This window comes from Myotis lucifugus, unplaced genomic scaffold (assembly GCF_000147115.1).
Source record: "Myotis lucifugus unplaced genomic scaffold, Myoluc2.0 scaffold_22, whole genome shotgun sequence".
NCBI lineage: Eukaryota > Metazoa > Chordata > Mammalia > Chiroptera > Vespertilionidae > Myotis > Myotis lucifugus.
This window is the reverse complement of record NW_005871070.1, coordinates 6,838,746-6,855,159: the sequence shown is the minus strand read 5'-3', so window position 1 is coordinate 6,855,159 and position 16,414 is coordinate 6,838,746. Positions and strand designations below refer to the sequence as shown.

Genomic DNA, 16,414 nt, shown 5'->3' with positions numbered 1-16,414 from the left:
GTAGAGATAGAAAAAAAGGGTTGTAGATAAATGAAGAAATTCCCAAGCAATTACTGTTTGTGCCTGTGGAGAGTCAGGTTGTAGGGGTTGGGGGGATTTGCTATGTTTTCTCATTTGGGGATGCATGTAGGGGAAGGAAGAAGAGGAGAGAACTGGTTGGGGCCTGCATTTGTGGGAGTTCATGAAACTGGGATGCCACGCGTTGCTTCAGTACCTGGTGAGGAAGTTGCTGGAAGGGTAGGTTTTCTTCCAAATGCACAAGGAGCCTTAGAGATGGGTAGTTTTACAGAATGTCAAGCCACAGACACAGAATTTCACGAGGAAATCTTCAAGATGTTTTGAAAAATAAATTGTTGGAAATAGGCACGGCGGCCTCATGATGAGGCAGCAACCAGATCTCCTCCCGGGGACAATTAACAGAGCCGAGGAGGTCACAGTTAGTATTAGTACCGTAAGCGATTAGAGAAATCACAGGAAGGGCATCCTCATTTCTCTCCTGTGTAAGTGACAACTGGACATTCTGGTTAAATACATAACAGTTATCTTAACCGCCCTATCTTTCTGAAAGAAACGATACAACTACAAAATATACAACAATCTTACTAAAAAAAGGCACCTCTCCCACATAAATATCAAACTATAAAGAAAAATACTGACTCATCAGACTGGAGTTTATTTGTAAACAGTCTCAGGTCAAGTCAGTGTTGTGTCGACTACTTCAGAAACCACCGAAGATTCCCGTTTCAGTGACAGGCAGCAGCAGCTGCAGTTGAGACCACAACATATCTAGAAGTTTGAGTGAAGCGGGCAGTTGGCAACATAATGTCTTCATGAATTTATGGTGTGAGTAATTCTGAAGGCTATAGGACAGTGGTTCTCAACCTTCCTAATGCCACTACCCTTTAATACAGTTCCTTATGTTGTGGTGACCCCCAATTTCATTGTTACAAATTGAACATAATTAAAGCATAGTGATTAATCACAAAACAATATGTAATTATATATGTGTTTTCTGATGGTCTTAGGTGACCCCTGTGAAAGGGGTCAAGAACCACAGGTTGAGAACCGCTGCTATAGGAGCTACTGTGGAGTATGAGAATTAAACAAGAAAATGGAGAGTCTAACTTACCCACATTACAGTAATATCTATGTAAAAAATCTTACTCAACTTTGAAGGTAGATGGTTTGAGATGGGCTCTAGTTTAACCTTGTTTCCTTTTATATTTGTCTGAAAATCCTGTGGAAGCTATGGAATTCGGGCTGATGACTGTAGTGCCATGACCTTCAGAGCTGTGCTCCTTATAATTTCCAACAACCTGAAGGGAGTGTGGGACCCAAAACAAATGATTATATGCATTTAATAAGAGACTATAAATTGGTTTTCTTTTCTGTTGTTATTTTAAAATTTATGAAACAGACAGATTAACTTTCTTCTTTGGTGTACATGCCTACAAATTTAACTCATGTGTAGATTTGTTGTAACTATCTCCACACTCAGTATGCAGAGCAGTGCCATCACCTCAAAAACTCCCTCAAGCTGTCAACCTGTATTCATGCTCCCCCCACCTCCACCCCTGGCAGCCACTCAGCTACTCTTCATCAACACCGTTTGTCTCTTGAGAATGTCATATAAGTGGAAATATACACTGTGTCACCTTTTGAGACTGTGTAGTGTATAGATGTTCCATAGTTTGTTTATCCATTTTCCCACTGCAGGTCATTTTGGTTTCGGTGTTTATGAGTAGACCTTCCTTTCATTTTTGTGTATACCTAAGCTTTCATTTCTTTAGTATAAACCCCCAGGCATGAAATTGCTGGGTCATATTGTAAGTGCATCTCCAACTTCATAAGAAACTGCTAAACTGTTTTCCACAGTGACTGTCATTTTGCATTCCCACCAGCAGTGCAGCAAAGTTCCAGCTGCTCTGGAACTCCTCAGCACTTGGTAATTGTTTGTTCTAGTCATTCCACTAGGTATGCACCTATTGGACCACAGTGGTGTCTTGTTGTGGTTTTAATTTGCATTTCTCTAATGGTTAGTGAGGATGAATATTTTTTATGTGCTTATTTGCCATCATTATATCCACTTAAAATTTTTGTTCAAGTCTTTTGCCTATTTCATAATTGGATTGGTTGTTTTCTTATTGTTGTTTTGAGAGATCTTTATATATTCTAGATATAAATCCTTTGGTAGATATATGATTTGCAAATAGGTTTTCCTGGTCTGTAGCTTATAGTTTCCTTTTCTTAAAAAATACCTTTTGCATAGCAAGAGTTTTAAATGTTGATGAAGTCAAATGTTTTTCTTTTATGGATTCTGTGTAATATACTGTATGTAGGAAGTTGGTACCAAATCCTAGGTCTGTAGTTATGGAGACCTCTCTGATACTGGCTACTCCCCAGAATGCTCTTCTCATCCCCTTGGTTGTCTCCTTCAAGACCCAAACATTACTTCCTTAGAAGAGAGTTCTTCCCCCTTCCTCTTTGCCCCCCTGGGCACAATTATTTCCTTCTCTGTGTGCCCTCTGTGAACACTTACCTTCCTGGCTGTAATTTTTATTTCCATCCCCACCTCCTACCAACCAGGGAACTCTAGGGAGCAGGCTCTGGAACTATAACCTTTGTGTGCCCCAGCACATGGGTTAGTACATAGCAGGTACTTAAGGCATTTGCTGAAAAAAAACCAAACCAGACACAATTATCCTTCTATCCTTTATAATTATGGGATAGGCTAAGGACAATTTGAGTATCTATAAAAATGTTATTGCTGGAAGGGCATTTAAAAATTATCTTCAGTTTGTAATTATAGGTTTCTTAGTCTTTGAGACATCTCTTGATTTAGTCATCTGAATGAGCTTGCTGGAGAACATTTTTTTTTCCTCAGAAGAAAAACTATAAGACAATGAATGACATCCATGTAGAATTATGGGAAATTTTAAGTAGTTAAAGCTTTAGTAGACTGTAGGCACCTACTAGAGAAGAAGGGAGCTCGTATGAGGGCAAAAGAGTAATGATCAGAAAGTGGCAAAGAAGCTCTGAGGCTTGTCCTTCCCCATCAGCCCTACACCTCCATCTCTCAGGTGAGGCCTGGGCTAATAGGTAGCATCTCTTGGGAGGACAACTTGGAAGCAAGGTCCTTGGGCAGAGTCAGGGTTTGGTAAGACCAGGAGGTAGATAATACAATTATTCACATAATTCTTCTGTGAAGAAGTAAAGGAGTGTTTTTACCATGAGATGGGGTTATTAGCCAGAAAAGTACAGAGAATTTGGAAGTGGTCAGCAGTGGGTGGAAGGGAGTTTTCCAAGGCAACACAATACTGAGCATCCTAAGAGGGCAAAGGAAGCAGGGCCTGTGCTTTGAGGTGGTTGAATATCAGGAATAGGAGGTGTGAGGGATAAATGGAGTAGATGCTCAAAGCAAGCATTAGCTGAGACCCCAGGCAGTATGGAATATCTGATGATAGCAGTTAGAGGCTGAAAGCAGCAGAGATAACTAATATGCATATGATTGGTTCCCAAGTGCTGGTTAATAGGGTCATGGAGTATTTGCCCTGAAGCTCTTTCGGACTGCATGTGCTCATGGGCCACATTTGTAAGAACTTCACTTAATTAGGACTCCAAAGTCTATTTAGTTTAAACTTTTCATCTCTTTCAGGTTGTTGTTGTCACCAGTTTGTACCACTGTCATCAACTGGTTCTTGGGTTTCAAGAACTAATATTGGAGCATTTATTGGAGTTGCACAGTACTTAATATTCAAAATTCAGAACAACTCTCTATCATTCTTCAGTAGATTTTTTTCGGCCTATTTTTACACATTGTTAAATAAGGTTACATTTTAGTTTTTCTTTAAAAACAAGTAATTGAATTACGTGGAATCAGCAGGCTGTTTCCAGCATAGAATGACTGTTTTGACACTCATGATAGGGCTTCAGGACTCAAATGCTATCTTAAAATGTTAGCCTTGCCAAAAATCATCCATTTAAAAAACAAACACTGATCATCACTAAAAATGGGTAACTGAGCAGGTTCATCTGACATCAGTATCATTTTAATGCTCAATTGTCTCAAATGCTCACGTAAATATCACTATTGATGCTGCTCATTCCATGTAGCTGCCTCTGATGGCACAGTGGAGTTTGGCAACTTGTAAGGGTAAGTGCCATATCAGACACCAAATCTGCATGCCTAATAGTATGTGTGGGAGAGATTGAAACCTTGAGTTAGTAATGTTTCTATTTATACTGTCTCTGTCTTACAGAACGAACTATTTTGTCTTTCTTCATCCTTGGGGTTTCTCTGGCTTTCCTTCTTAAGAGTGATTCTGCTTGCAAAGTGTGGGATGAAATTTAGATATCATCATGAATTTAGGGATTAACATTCCCTGTGGGAATGTGACAATTGGTCTTTACATTGAAGACCCCGTGGTTCATTGACAATAGGTGGTAATTCCTATGGAACACAAATTCTAGCCCATCTTTCTTCATGCTTGGTGTCTGGATGAAGCCTCATCCTGAAACATTGTGTGTTCCATGGAGCTCGCCACCAGCAAAAAGAATAGCTGTTGGCTCACTTGCCAGAATCACAAACTGTAAATAAAGAGAACAGAGAGTGGATTTGTGAGGTGGCCTCTCAGCTTGGCACCTGAAAGGATTTTGGTATCTGAAAGAATAAGAATTTTTATGGGTTAGGAAAAGATCAACTTACCTGTATGCGCAAAAGGCCCGGTGCCCAGGAACATGGCCTGCAACTAACAAAGGCTCACTCTCTAACATGTGCTCACCTGACCTGTTGGCCCTGATGATTGGTGTCAGGTGAAGAAGTGACCTTTTGGCAAAGAAGTCATTCTATCTTTGCTATTTTTTTTTCCCCACTGCAGGACATTTGCGAAGATATTTCTGATCATGTTGAGCAAATCCATGCCCTCCTTGAGACTGAGTTCTCCCTGAAGCTGCTGTCCTACTCTGTCAATGTGATTGTGGACATCCACGCGGTACAGCTCCTCTGGCACCAGCTCCGGGTCTCGGTGCTGGTTCTGCGGGAGCGCATCCTGCAAGGTCTGCAGGACGCCAATGGCAACTATACCAGGCAGACGGACATTCTGCAAGCTTTCTCCGAGGAGACAGCTGAGGTGGGTATTTTTTTGAAGCCATATCATGTGTTGTCAAGTGTGACCTTTTGAGAATGTTTTCATCACAGAGCTGTGGGGTAGGAATTCTTTGTAGGTAGATAAGCAGGTCCTGAGCTGGGCTTTGAACCGAGGTCTAGTGACAGAAGCTCGGGCACTTTTAATGTGAATGAAGCTTTAGATCAGAATTAACTCACACCTACCTGATAGTTTGCCCAGAAACCACCCATACTTGTATTAATTTGGCTCCTTGTTCCCTATTTAACACTTGGAGTGGGGGAAACGAGTTAAGTCGGCTCGCGTGAACAGAGCTGTGGGGTAGGAATTCTTTGTAGGTAGATAAGCAGATTTGTGGTGGAGTGCGGGAAACGTGTAAACTCGGGCCGATTGTAACTGCGTATTACCAAATATTTGTTTGTAATCCACCCTTTTGGTGGATGGAACAAAACCAAAAGACAGAGCCATCCCATACTTGTATTAATTTGGCTCCTTGTTCCGTGTTAATTTATACTTATTGAGCACTTACTATGGGCCAAGCATTAGGTGCTAGGAATATAATAGTGAACAAAACATAGTCTTTGCTTTCGAGCAGTTTAGAGCCTAGCGGGGGATGTAGGCACGTGAACAGACATTAAGGCCATATGGCGATAGGTCTATCTGATGCACTGGAGGACAGAGAAGGAGCACCTAATTCAGACAGGAAGCCTTCCCAGGAGTGAGTCTAATCTGAGACCTACAGGAGCATCGGGATCAAACTGGTGAACTGAGGTGGAAAATGTCTAGACAGAGGGAATGTCATGTTCAAAGGTGCAGATGTAAGAGAGAGAATGACAGGCTCAAGGAGCTACAGATAAAAATGGAGCAAAAAGTTCAAGGGACCAGGAAACAGGCTTTAAACTAATAGGTAAGTGAAGTTAAAAAGCCATATTAAAAAGCCATATTGAGAGAACTGGACTTTAGTTTTAAGACAGTTTGTTCAGGGAATAGACATGATTAAATTCATGCTTTGGAAAAATCATTCTGGATGTAGTGAATCAATGAACTTTAGAATTTTATACAATCAACATATTTAAATTTTTTGTAGTCATATTAAGTGCACTTTAACGAATTTGTTGTTGTTATTCTTGATGCATGGCTTAAGAATGAATACTGTAAATTTGAACCCAAACAAATTCTTTTATTCCCCAATAAAATGGACACATATTACAGAGCAAAGCATTGTGCTAGCTAATAAGCAGAGGCTGTGTGTGTAGGGAGATAAATAAGTATGTAGGTAGATAGATAGATACATACATACATATATACCATATATAGATACATAGAGTGTGTATGTATGTATATAGTCCCTTGTCTCTCAACACCCAGTTGAGAGCTCCACTGTTGGTTTTGTGGAAGATATGTATTATACAAGTTTATTAGGAACTTATATGAATATATAAGATTAAAAGGCCTTATAAAGAGTGTTGCATAGTTCATTAATTTATTAATGTTTTACTGGCTCCAACATTACCAATAAGCAAAACAGATCTGTGTCTAGTCTCATAAATAATTTATACTTGTTGATTATCTATATGTATAAAACCCTAATATGCAAATAGACCGAACGCCAAAACAACCAAACACCTGGTTGCTATGATATGCGCAGAACATGGCGGGCGTTGGCCGCAGTGGGATGGTGGAGCAGGTGAGTGGGGGCACCAGACCAAGGCAGGGTGCTGGTCACTGTCATCTAGGTGAGCCTCTGGTGGTTACTGAAAATTCTTTGCTTCTTTACGCTGGCCCAGCTCGCACCTGCTGCCAGTACCAGAGCCGCTGCTTGCACCCGGCACTGGCCCTGATCACTCAGCGCCATTAGCTGGTGCGAGCAGCGGTTGCTGGCCCCGATTGTGCCTCAGGGCTTTTCTACCTCTCCCTGCTCCTGAGGGGCAATTAGGGCAAGCAGCCACCTCTTGCACCCACTGCCGGTGCAGGCACTGCTCACACCCGCAGCCGGCGCCCGGAGCTGCCACTCGCACCCGCTGCCAGCACCCAGCGCCAGTCCCAATCACTTGGTGCCATCAATGGATGCAAGTGGTGGCTGCTAGTCCTGGTCATCCCTGAGGGCTTCTCCACTCCCCCTGCTCCTGAGAAGCTATTGGGGTAGCAGCCACCGCTCGCGCACCCTGCTGGCGCCGGCCCCAATCGCTCTGAGCCGTCAGCGGGTGCAAGTGGGGCAGGCGCCATCAGCGTGGAGTGGGGCTGCTGGCAGACAGGGGACTGGGGGCTATGACAGGAAAGGCTGGGCCAGAGCACAGAGGATGGGCCGAGATCCACCCCTGTGCCCACTGCAGCCTTGAGGCCCACAGTTACTTTCAAGATGCACAAATTTGCGCACTGTGCCCCAAGTTATTTTCATAACAGTGATGATCTTTCTGTGGCAAAGATCCTGGAAGTTAATGGGAATCAAAATCTATTAGGCTCACTTCTAGCATTAAGTCATGACCTTCATTTTCATTTAGCTTTCCCTTTTATTGTGACAGTGACTGAGGTGATACTGATTTTGGCAGAGTGCTTGTGTATTCATATTCATACTACAGGCTCAGTGCATGAATTTGTGCATGGGTGGTCCAGCCAGCCTGGCCCCAGTGGTGGATTGGGGCTGGGCCTGTTGGGAGGAGGAGATGGAGGGAGGTTGGCTGGCCAGGGCTGGGCTGGCTGGGGGGAGGGGCCACAGGCGATTGGCAGGTAGGCTTCTCCCCCAGTTGGGGTGGGGAGCCAATTAAGGGTGGGACCAGCCATGGGGAGAGGCTTTGGGCGGTGGGCCAGGAAGCCCTGCCCCCGAATGGGGTGGGGAGGGTGATCAGGGGTCAGTGGCTGGGGGAGGGGCCATGGGAGGTTGGCCGGCCAGCCCCACCCCCCATTGGTGAGGGGGGGTGATCGGGGGCAGAGCTGGCTGGGGGGAGGGGCTGTGGGCTGATCAGAGTGGTGGGGGCTGATCAGGGGTGGGGCCGGCCATGGGGAGGGGCTGCAGGCAGTTGGCCAGCCGGCCCTTCCCCTGATTGGGGGTGGGGGGCCGATTCTGGGGGTGGGGCCAGGTGGGGGGGGTTGGCTGGTGGCCCCACCCTCGATTGGGGTGGGAGAGGCTGATCAGGGGTGGGGCCAACTGGGAGGAGGGTCACGAAAGGTTCGCTGGCCGCAGTGGACATCATGGTGACTGGTCGTTCTGGTCGTTACAACGTTCTGGTCGCTGGCTTTTTATATATATAGATGGGGTGTCAGTCCCCAGATGCCATCCCTCTGAAGTAGGTACTCTTGTGCTTATGGGAGACTATGAAGAATTCCTACTGGCCCACTCTGCCCTAGATCTGGTACCTATGAGATGAATGATAATGAGGTGAAGATCATAGATGGGAAAGGTTTGTCTAAATGCTGAAGAGATCTTTCCTTAGATATCTACCTGGCATCCCTGACCTATGCATTCTTTTTTTGTTCCTCCCCATGTGTTTTGCTGGCTCTGCCAAGCATCCATTGAACAGTCATCAGATCTGCCCACTTGCTACTACTAGAGGGACATTAGAAATCACTGAGTCAAACCAGTTTATGTTACATATTTGTTTATTCATTTAATAACCATTTACTGATTGCCAACCCTTGTTGTGGAGCTGTGGATATATTGTTATATTGTTGTTAGTTTTGTGGAATACGTTTACCATGCATATATTTGAATGCATATCATTAGTGAAGTAGTATTCCAAGAATGATGAAAAGCAATTGAGGTACAGGTACAGGCTGCTATTTTCACAGTTATGTTGCAAGTAAGTAGTATTAAGGTTTTCACAATGTGAGCTCTGCAATTTTTTACAGATTTAATTGGAAGCAATTTCATACATTTGCATGTTTAAAGTCAGTGTTTAGTCTTGTAACAATATGCTATATGAGGGATAAAGGAACAGTGAATTCTTAGCCATCTGCTTTGTGGATATTTTTCTATGAATTAAAACACTGTCTCCATTGTCATCTTTCCCGAAGCTGTGGATTCCTGATCCTATTTGTTTGTGTTTTTAGTGTGACTCCATGAGAACATTTCAAAGACTGCTTAGTTTTATTTGTTTCTGTCAGCATACCGGAATTGTGGGAAACCGGAAGGGAATTAGAATAAAATTCTTGAATTTATCAGAATAAATTCAGCTGTGAAGGATTTATAGAATGAAGAGGGAAATGGCATAAAACATGCTGATAAACTAGAATAGTAGATGTCCTTCCAATAAAGGCAAATGCATTTGCCCTTCTTGGAAATTGGTTGAGTTTCAAACCACATTAAAGAGTAAATTTGAAAGTCGAGAAGAAAGTGGCAAGTTCTCTCTCTTCCTGTCCTGGCTAAAACAAAATATATGATTTTTTAACTTAAATATAGAGCAGACCATATCTTGTAAGCAAATTGGCAAACACCTTACTAAAACAAAACCAGCCAAACAAATGAAAAACACTTTAGGGTAAAAATCACCTTCCTATATAATAAAGAGCTAATCCTATATAATAAAAGACTAATTTGCAAATTGACCAAACAGTGGAACAACCGGTGAAACAACCGGTCTCTATGATGTGACTGACCACCAGGGGACAGACGCTTAATGCAGGAGCTGCCCCCAGCCCAAGCAGGGCCAGTGAATGGGCAGCGCCAGGCCAGCTAAGGCGGGTGCCAGTGGGGGCCCTCCGATAGCCCCACCAGTCACCCCACAGATTGGCCTTGATCCCTGGCCAGGCCTAAGGACCCTACCCATGCACGAATTTCGTGCACCGGGCCTCTAGTAAGCTAATTAGACCGAAGAACAGAACAATCATCTGACAACCTTCTGGATGAAGCCGTGGCTGTGAGGGCCGAGCCCCTTGCATGAATTTTGTGCATCGGGCCTCTAGTCTATAACAATAAAAGCACAATATACTAATTAGACTGGGCATCCTTATGGATGTCCTTCCAGATGACCTTCTGGATGATGCCTGGGCTGCGAGGGAAGCCAGGGTCCCAGGTGCCTGCCAGCAGCCGAAGGGAAGCCTGGGTCCCGGGTGCCAGAGGGAAGCTGGTGCCGGCAGCCAAGGGAAGGAAGGCCTACTCTTTTTTTTTTTTTAAATATATTTTATTGATTTTTTACAGAGAGGAAGGGAGAGAGATAGAGAGTTAGAAACATCGATGAGAGAGAAACATCGATCAGCTGCCTCCTGCACATCTCCTACTGGGGATGTGCCTGCAACCCAGGTACATGCCCTTGACCGGAATCGAACCTGGGACCTTTCAGTCTGCAGGCCGACGCTCTATCCACTGAGCCAAACCGGTTTCAGCAAGGAAGGCCTACTCTTGCATGAATTTAGTGCATCGGGCCTCTAGTTGTGTAATAATGTGTTATACTGAAATGTTCTGTATTTTAGTTACTGTGATAAGCATTTTTTAAAATTTATTAATGGTAAGGGATATTAAAAATAGTTGCAGTTTGTAGATGGAAAAGCTGAGTTTAACAGAGGTTAAGTGAATGCTTTGTAGGGAAATAGGATATAAATTTAGGAATAATTAAATAAAACAAACAAAACCAGCTTTTAACTGTTCTCTGTTGTAATAATAATTCTTTTCCCCCTCTATCCTGTCTTCCCTCCCTTCTTTCCTTCCTGCTTTCCTTTTTGTTTTCCCTAAATATTTATCAATTTTCTATTACATATAAGGCACTAATCAAAGAAAAATAACACATGTTAGGAATCACATTCAAAATTTCATGAGATTCATGGGATGACAGGTGCTGTTATTCTTATTTAGTAGGTGATATTATTGCATCCATCTTACAGATGAGAGGACTGAGATTGAGAGAGATAAAGTCACACAGGTAGTGCTAATTATTAAAAACAATAAAGTGAATAAATTACCCATCAATAAAGTGAATAAGTTACTGTCTGAATAAAACATAACCTTCATCTGAGAAACTGCTTCATGACATATTAAAAGGAGGTATATTTGAATTTAGACATTGCTAGGCAGCCATGGCAAGCTAATGATACTACACAATTATATGTGATATTTCTGAAATAAAAAAGAATAGTAAAAACAACGGGCACTGTTACCCTACCTCCATATCCACCTGAAACTTCATTACTTACATGCTTTAGAAAACTATCTGGGAATGTGGTCCAGAAGAAAGCAATAGGACTACATACATTGGTATAACTAAGCAATATTTTAAGAAATGAAACTTATTAATTATTGATCTGCTCTCAGAAACTTCTGAGAACTTTGTTTTTTAAAAAAGTTGCTTCTGCATGATGAAATCTATAACAATACTTTTGAAAAATGCTCTTTAATAACCAACTGGGTTAAAAAAATATAGGTAGATGGTTGTCACTTGGTCTTTAGGATATGAAATAGATATGCCATGTGCTGTTTTTTTGTTTGTTTTGTTTTTCAGCGAGGGATTTTTTTCACATTAAAAACGCAGTCTGAATTAAAAATAGTTACCCATGAGTGACAATCCACCATGCACAGAAATAGTTGGCCTGGGCCGGAACAGGATGGGAGAGGGTTTACCTTGGAGCATTAAGTGTTTTTGAGTGCAGTATTTTGTTTTCCAAACAAAGGACTGGGTAGGGAAGGGGTCTTCAGGGGAAGACCTAGGAAAAGGGAGCCATATTCTATTCTCTGATATGTAATCTCATGAGTATCCCTTATTTTCTAGCTAGACAGTATGCCTGATCTTTAAGTTCTATGACCATGAAAATGGGGACCAAAGCTTTTCCAGGGCTACTGTGTCCCAAGCCTGTCCAGAATCCGGTGGCTGACACTTTCAGTGTCTAAGTTTTACTCGAACTCCCAAATTCCTATTTCTCTACCCATCATAGAAACACTTTTTCTTAATGCTTCTCTAACCTCGCTCAAGTAGCCACAGTGCTGCGCCTTTATGAGAAATCGGGTAGAAAATAATGCAAATTTCAACTAGTTAGTAATTTAAATATCAACTAATGGGATAGCTTGGAACTTACCCATCACTTATAATACACTTTTAAAAATATATTTTTATTGATTTCAGAGAGGAGGGGAGAGGGAGAGAGACAGAAACATCAATGATGAGAGAGGATCATTGATCAGCTGCCTCCTGCATGCCCCACACTGGGGATCGAGCTCACAACTCAGGCATGTGCCCTGACCGGGAATCAAACCATGACCTCCTGGTTCATGGGTCAATGCTCAACCACTGAGCCATGCCATCCATCTCGGCTATAATACATTTTCAAAAGGAGTAATTTCTGAATACTAAGCCACTAAATTAAAAAAATAAAAACACAACCTGCCTTTAAATTGGAATCCCCAACATTACCGTATTTTTCATGTACAAGACGTTATTTTTTTCTAAAATCATTAGACTGAAAATCGAGGGGCGTCTTATACACAGAAGTCAGCCGAGGAGGGAGCCTGGCGGGTGCGTAGCTGCCCTTACCTTGTCAAACAGGCTTCCTCCAATCACGAGCCTTATTGTTACCGACGTCAGCTGATGCCGTAATTGGAGGTGGAGGTGGAGAGTGCACAGATGCAACAGGGACCAGAGCATTCTGAGCCCATAAAGATGTCAAAAAATAAAAAGATAAATACTGGTAAGCGATTGTCTTACTCTGCAAAATTCAAACTGAATGTAACCAGCTATGCAAAAGAGCATGGAAATAGAGCTGCAGAGAGACAATTTGGACCTCCTCCCACTGAGTGTATGATCAAACAGTGGAGAAAACAGGAAGAACAACTCCTTAAGATGCCAAAAAAGAAGGCCTTAAGAGGAAAACCAGCAAAATGTTTAAAATATTGATTTCTTAATTTGGGATTGGAAAACTGGGGGGGTGTCTTATACATGGAAAAATACGGTACTTTCTTTAAAAGTTGTATAAAGTGTGACTTTATTTGGCTGTCTCATTCCTTGGTGATTTTTGGCTTCTGACTTTGTTATTTAAAGATCCTGGTCCAGGTATGCAGCATTAAAGCCACACAATTCCATTTAGATCATTTTGGCAGTTAATACTGTTTTCTCACTTTGTGCAGTATAATTGCCATAAGTATCTCTCTCATTTTGATAAAAGTTTCTTCCTAAATATACTTGAATAGTAAAATAATAATATGAGTGAACATTCATTAAATACCTATCCATGTGTCAGACTTGTGTTTTACATATATTACCTCTTTTGACTCTCACAACAGCGCTATAACATGGCTTATCATTATTCCCTTTTTACAGATGAAGGAAATGAGGCTTAGCAACATCAAGTTGCTGGATCATGGTCACATGACTAACTAGTGCTAGAGGTAGAATTTGACTCTGAAGCTTGGGCTTTTCATCACTGGAGTCAACTGAAACTACATAATCAGAGGAAGAAGTTACATGAAGGCGTAGAGATACATTCCAAAATGTCGTCATTCATTCATGTATTGCAGGGGTGGGGAACATCTGGCCTCCAGGCCTTAGAAGGCACGCGAAATCATTTGGTTTGGCCCTGCCAAGGTGTTAGCAGTGAGTTAATTAAATGTTTGACTAAATATAGCAGGCTAATTTTTAAGTTGATAATTTGATATGGCCCTTGAATGATGTTATAAATATCCAAATGGCCCTTGGCAGAAAAAAGGTCCCCCACCCTGAAATTTTATTCAACAGATATGTCTTGAGTGCTTGTTCTATGCAGATCACTATGCTAAGTGTTGCGGGTATCCTGGTGAGTCAGCTATTTTCTATGTGATTTATACTGTTGTGGTGCATACACACTAGTGGGAAAAACAAGGTAATGAAATAACCACAGAGTATTTATTTAAAGATTGAGACAAATTCTTAAAGGAAAAACAACAGTTTTACAAGAGTCTCTAAGGAAAGATTCTGACTTAGGTGAGGGTTTGGAATTTTGAAGAAATACAACTTAATCTGAGGTCTGAGGGGGTAAGAATCCATAAGTTACAGGGTATTATAGGTGGGAAACTTTCCTGACAGAGGAAATAGCATGTGCAAAGGCCCGAGGCAGGCAGACACTGTGGTTCAGTGAAGCCATGTTTGTTCTTGGAAGGGTTTGGGTTTACTTAGCAGGACACTAATAAAGAACTTTAAGCAGAGAATTAACAGTAACAGATTTGTAAAGCTTACTCTGGTGGCAATGTGGAGAACAAACTGGAGTAGGGGGTATGTCCGTTTAAAATAATATCTAATGAACCACAGAAAATTATGGTACCAAGGTCAGAGTATGGACATTTGCTAGTTATGCACCTTCTTTTGGCTCAGGCTCTGGTTGTATAAAACAATAATATAGACCCAACACCGGAAGAAAGTTGTTGGGAGATTTAAATGAAAAAGAAATAGTAGTAATCAACCATCCCCATTTAGAGAGGAGGAAACTGAGGTTTAGAAAGGTGAAATGAGGCCTTTCATCATTATTATTTATCTGGATGATATAGAGTGAGAGTGAGGGGAATAGGAGATAAAGGTAAGTTGAAGATCTGAAGGAAGAGAACATTGCCAAAACACAACAAGCAAATGAACAGAAAAACCTATAGAGAGGTCAGAACTCGGGGTAACTTGGTTGAAGGGACAGAGGGTGCAGCAGCTACATGAGGTCCAGCTTCAGTTTGCTCACCTGGTTTCTCCTTCAGAACGGAGGTCTGTGGATGTAACAGTTCTGTTTCCATCCATCCTTCGTCTCCTAAGGGACTAGATTAGACCAGGCTGTCCTTCAGCCTGGTTCACATAATGGGATTCCTTTCATCCCGAACAAATCAGTGAAAAATTGTTGGCTGTGTGATGCCAGAAACTGCATTAGTAATGAGACAAAAACCTTAATTGCATAATTAAAGATTAAAAAATTTAAAATACTTGCTTGTACTACTATTTTTTAGCATAGAGAAGTTTCAAACTGGCCTACCCCAAATTATGAATAACAGTGGAGGTGGTATCTAATATAAACAAACGGGAGCAGGGGTGGGGGTGAGGAGGTGAGGGGAGAAATGCATGCAGAGTGATGGGAACTAAGATGATAAAGTTTTGATACTGAATAATTTTCTCCAGGAGTTTGGGTGTTTACCTTAGAAAGGGTGGGGAGAAATAGAAGCTAGTCTTGAACTGCTTTTGTTATATGCAAATTCATGTTTCACCTTCCTGGGATTTGTGAATATATATTTAACATGACAGACTTAGTACACTTTAGAAATACTTATTGAGCATCTACTATGAGTTAGCCAGTTGTGGTAGGTGATGGAGTGATAGCAATAAGCAAAAGAGACATTCATGGAGACGTTATTCCTACATTGATTTGTTCCCAGAAATTTTATTACATCATTTAAAAAATGTTTATTAACTGAACAATGCATTATTTTAAGATAGAACATTAAGGCAAGAATGGATATTTTGGGGTTGACCTTGACCATTTCTATCGAAGCTTTATTCTCTCGATTAAAGAAAAATCTTTGAATATTTAAGAACAGGATATTATATAAAGTAATGTGATAATTGATTAATATGCCATTCTGTATGCCAAACCAGAAGCAACGGAGACTGATGCATTTTGACCTTCTTAGCGGCCTCTGCTGAGATTTCTTTGAACAGCAGCTGAGTGTAATTGATGTTCCATTTACTGAAACCACTGCCCTTGTCTGTTTCAGGGCCGGCTCGATTCTCTAACGGAAGTGGATGACTCAGGACAGCTAACTATCAAATGCTCTCAAAATTACTTGTCTCTGGATTGTGGAATTACTGCATTTGAACTGTCTGACTATAGTCCAAGTGAGGATTTGCTCGGTGGCCTGGGTGACGTGAGCCAGGTCAAAAGCAAACCCTTTGACTCTTGGAGCTACGGTGAGATGGAGAAGGAGTTCCCTGAGCTTATCCGAAGTGTGGGGTTACTGACGGTGGCCACTGACCCCATCGCTTCCAACTGCAGCGAAGCAGTGAGTGAGGGGGCATCTCAAGGTTCTCTCTCAGCAGATGATAAAGGTGGGTGTGAAGAAAACAAGGCTCCCGCAGTCGAGGAGCAACCAGGCTCAAAGCAGGGCGTGTCATCTCCAGTGGAAGCTCTGACAAATACTGTCCAGTCCTTTGCTAAGACCTCGAAGCAAGAATCCAATTCTCCCTCCCAACCTGGAGCAAAGAACCAACAGCCTCTTCCCTGTGAGAACACAACCCCCAAGCGATCCATCAGAGATTGCTTTAATTATAACGAGGACTCCCCCACACAGCCCACATTGCCAAAAAGAGGGCTTTTCCTTAAAGAGGACGCTTTTAAGAATAACCTGAGAGGTGCTGACGGAAAGAGGCCGA

The 16,414-nt window shown here is 42.1% G+C and overlaps 1 protein-coding gene across 1 annotated transcript in view; it reads left to right on the top strand.

Annotated features, from left to right (window-relative positions):
• AKAP6 (A-kinase anchoring protein 6) overlaps positions 1–16,414 on the top strand; it is a 373,936-nt gene that overhangs the window by 71,330 nt on the left and 286,192 nt on the right. The window contains 2 exon segments of the mRNA XM_023751526.1: positions 4,878–5,129; positions 15,760–16,414. Coding sequence (XP_023607294.1) covers positions 4,878–5,129; positions 15,760–16,414 — 907 coding nt within the window.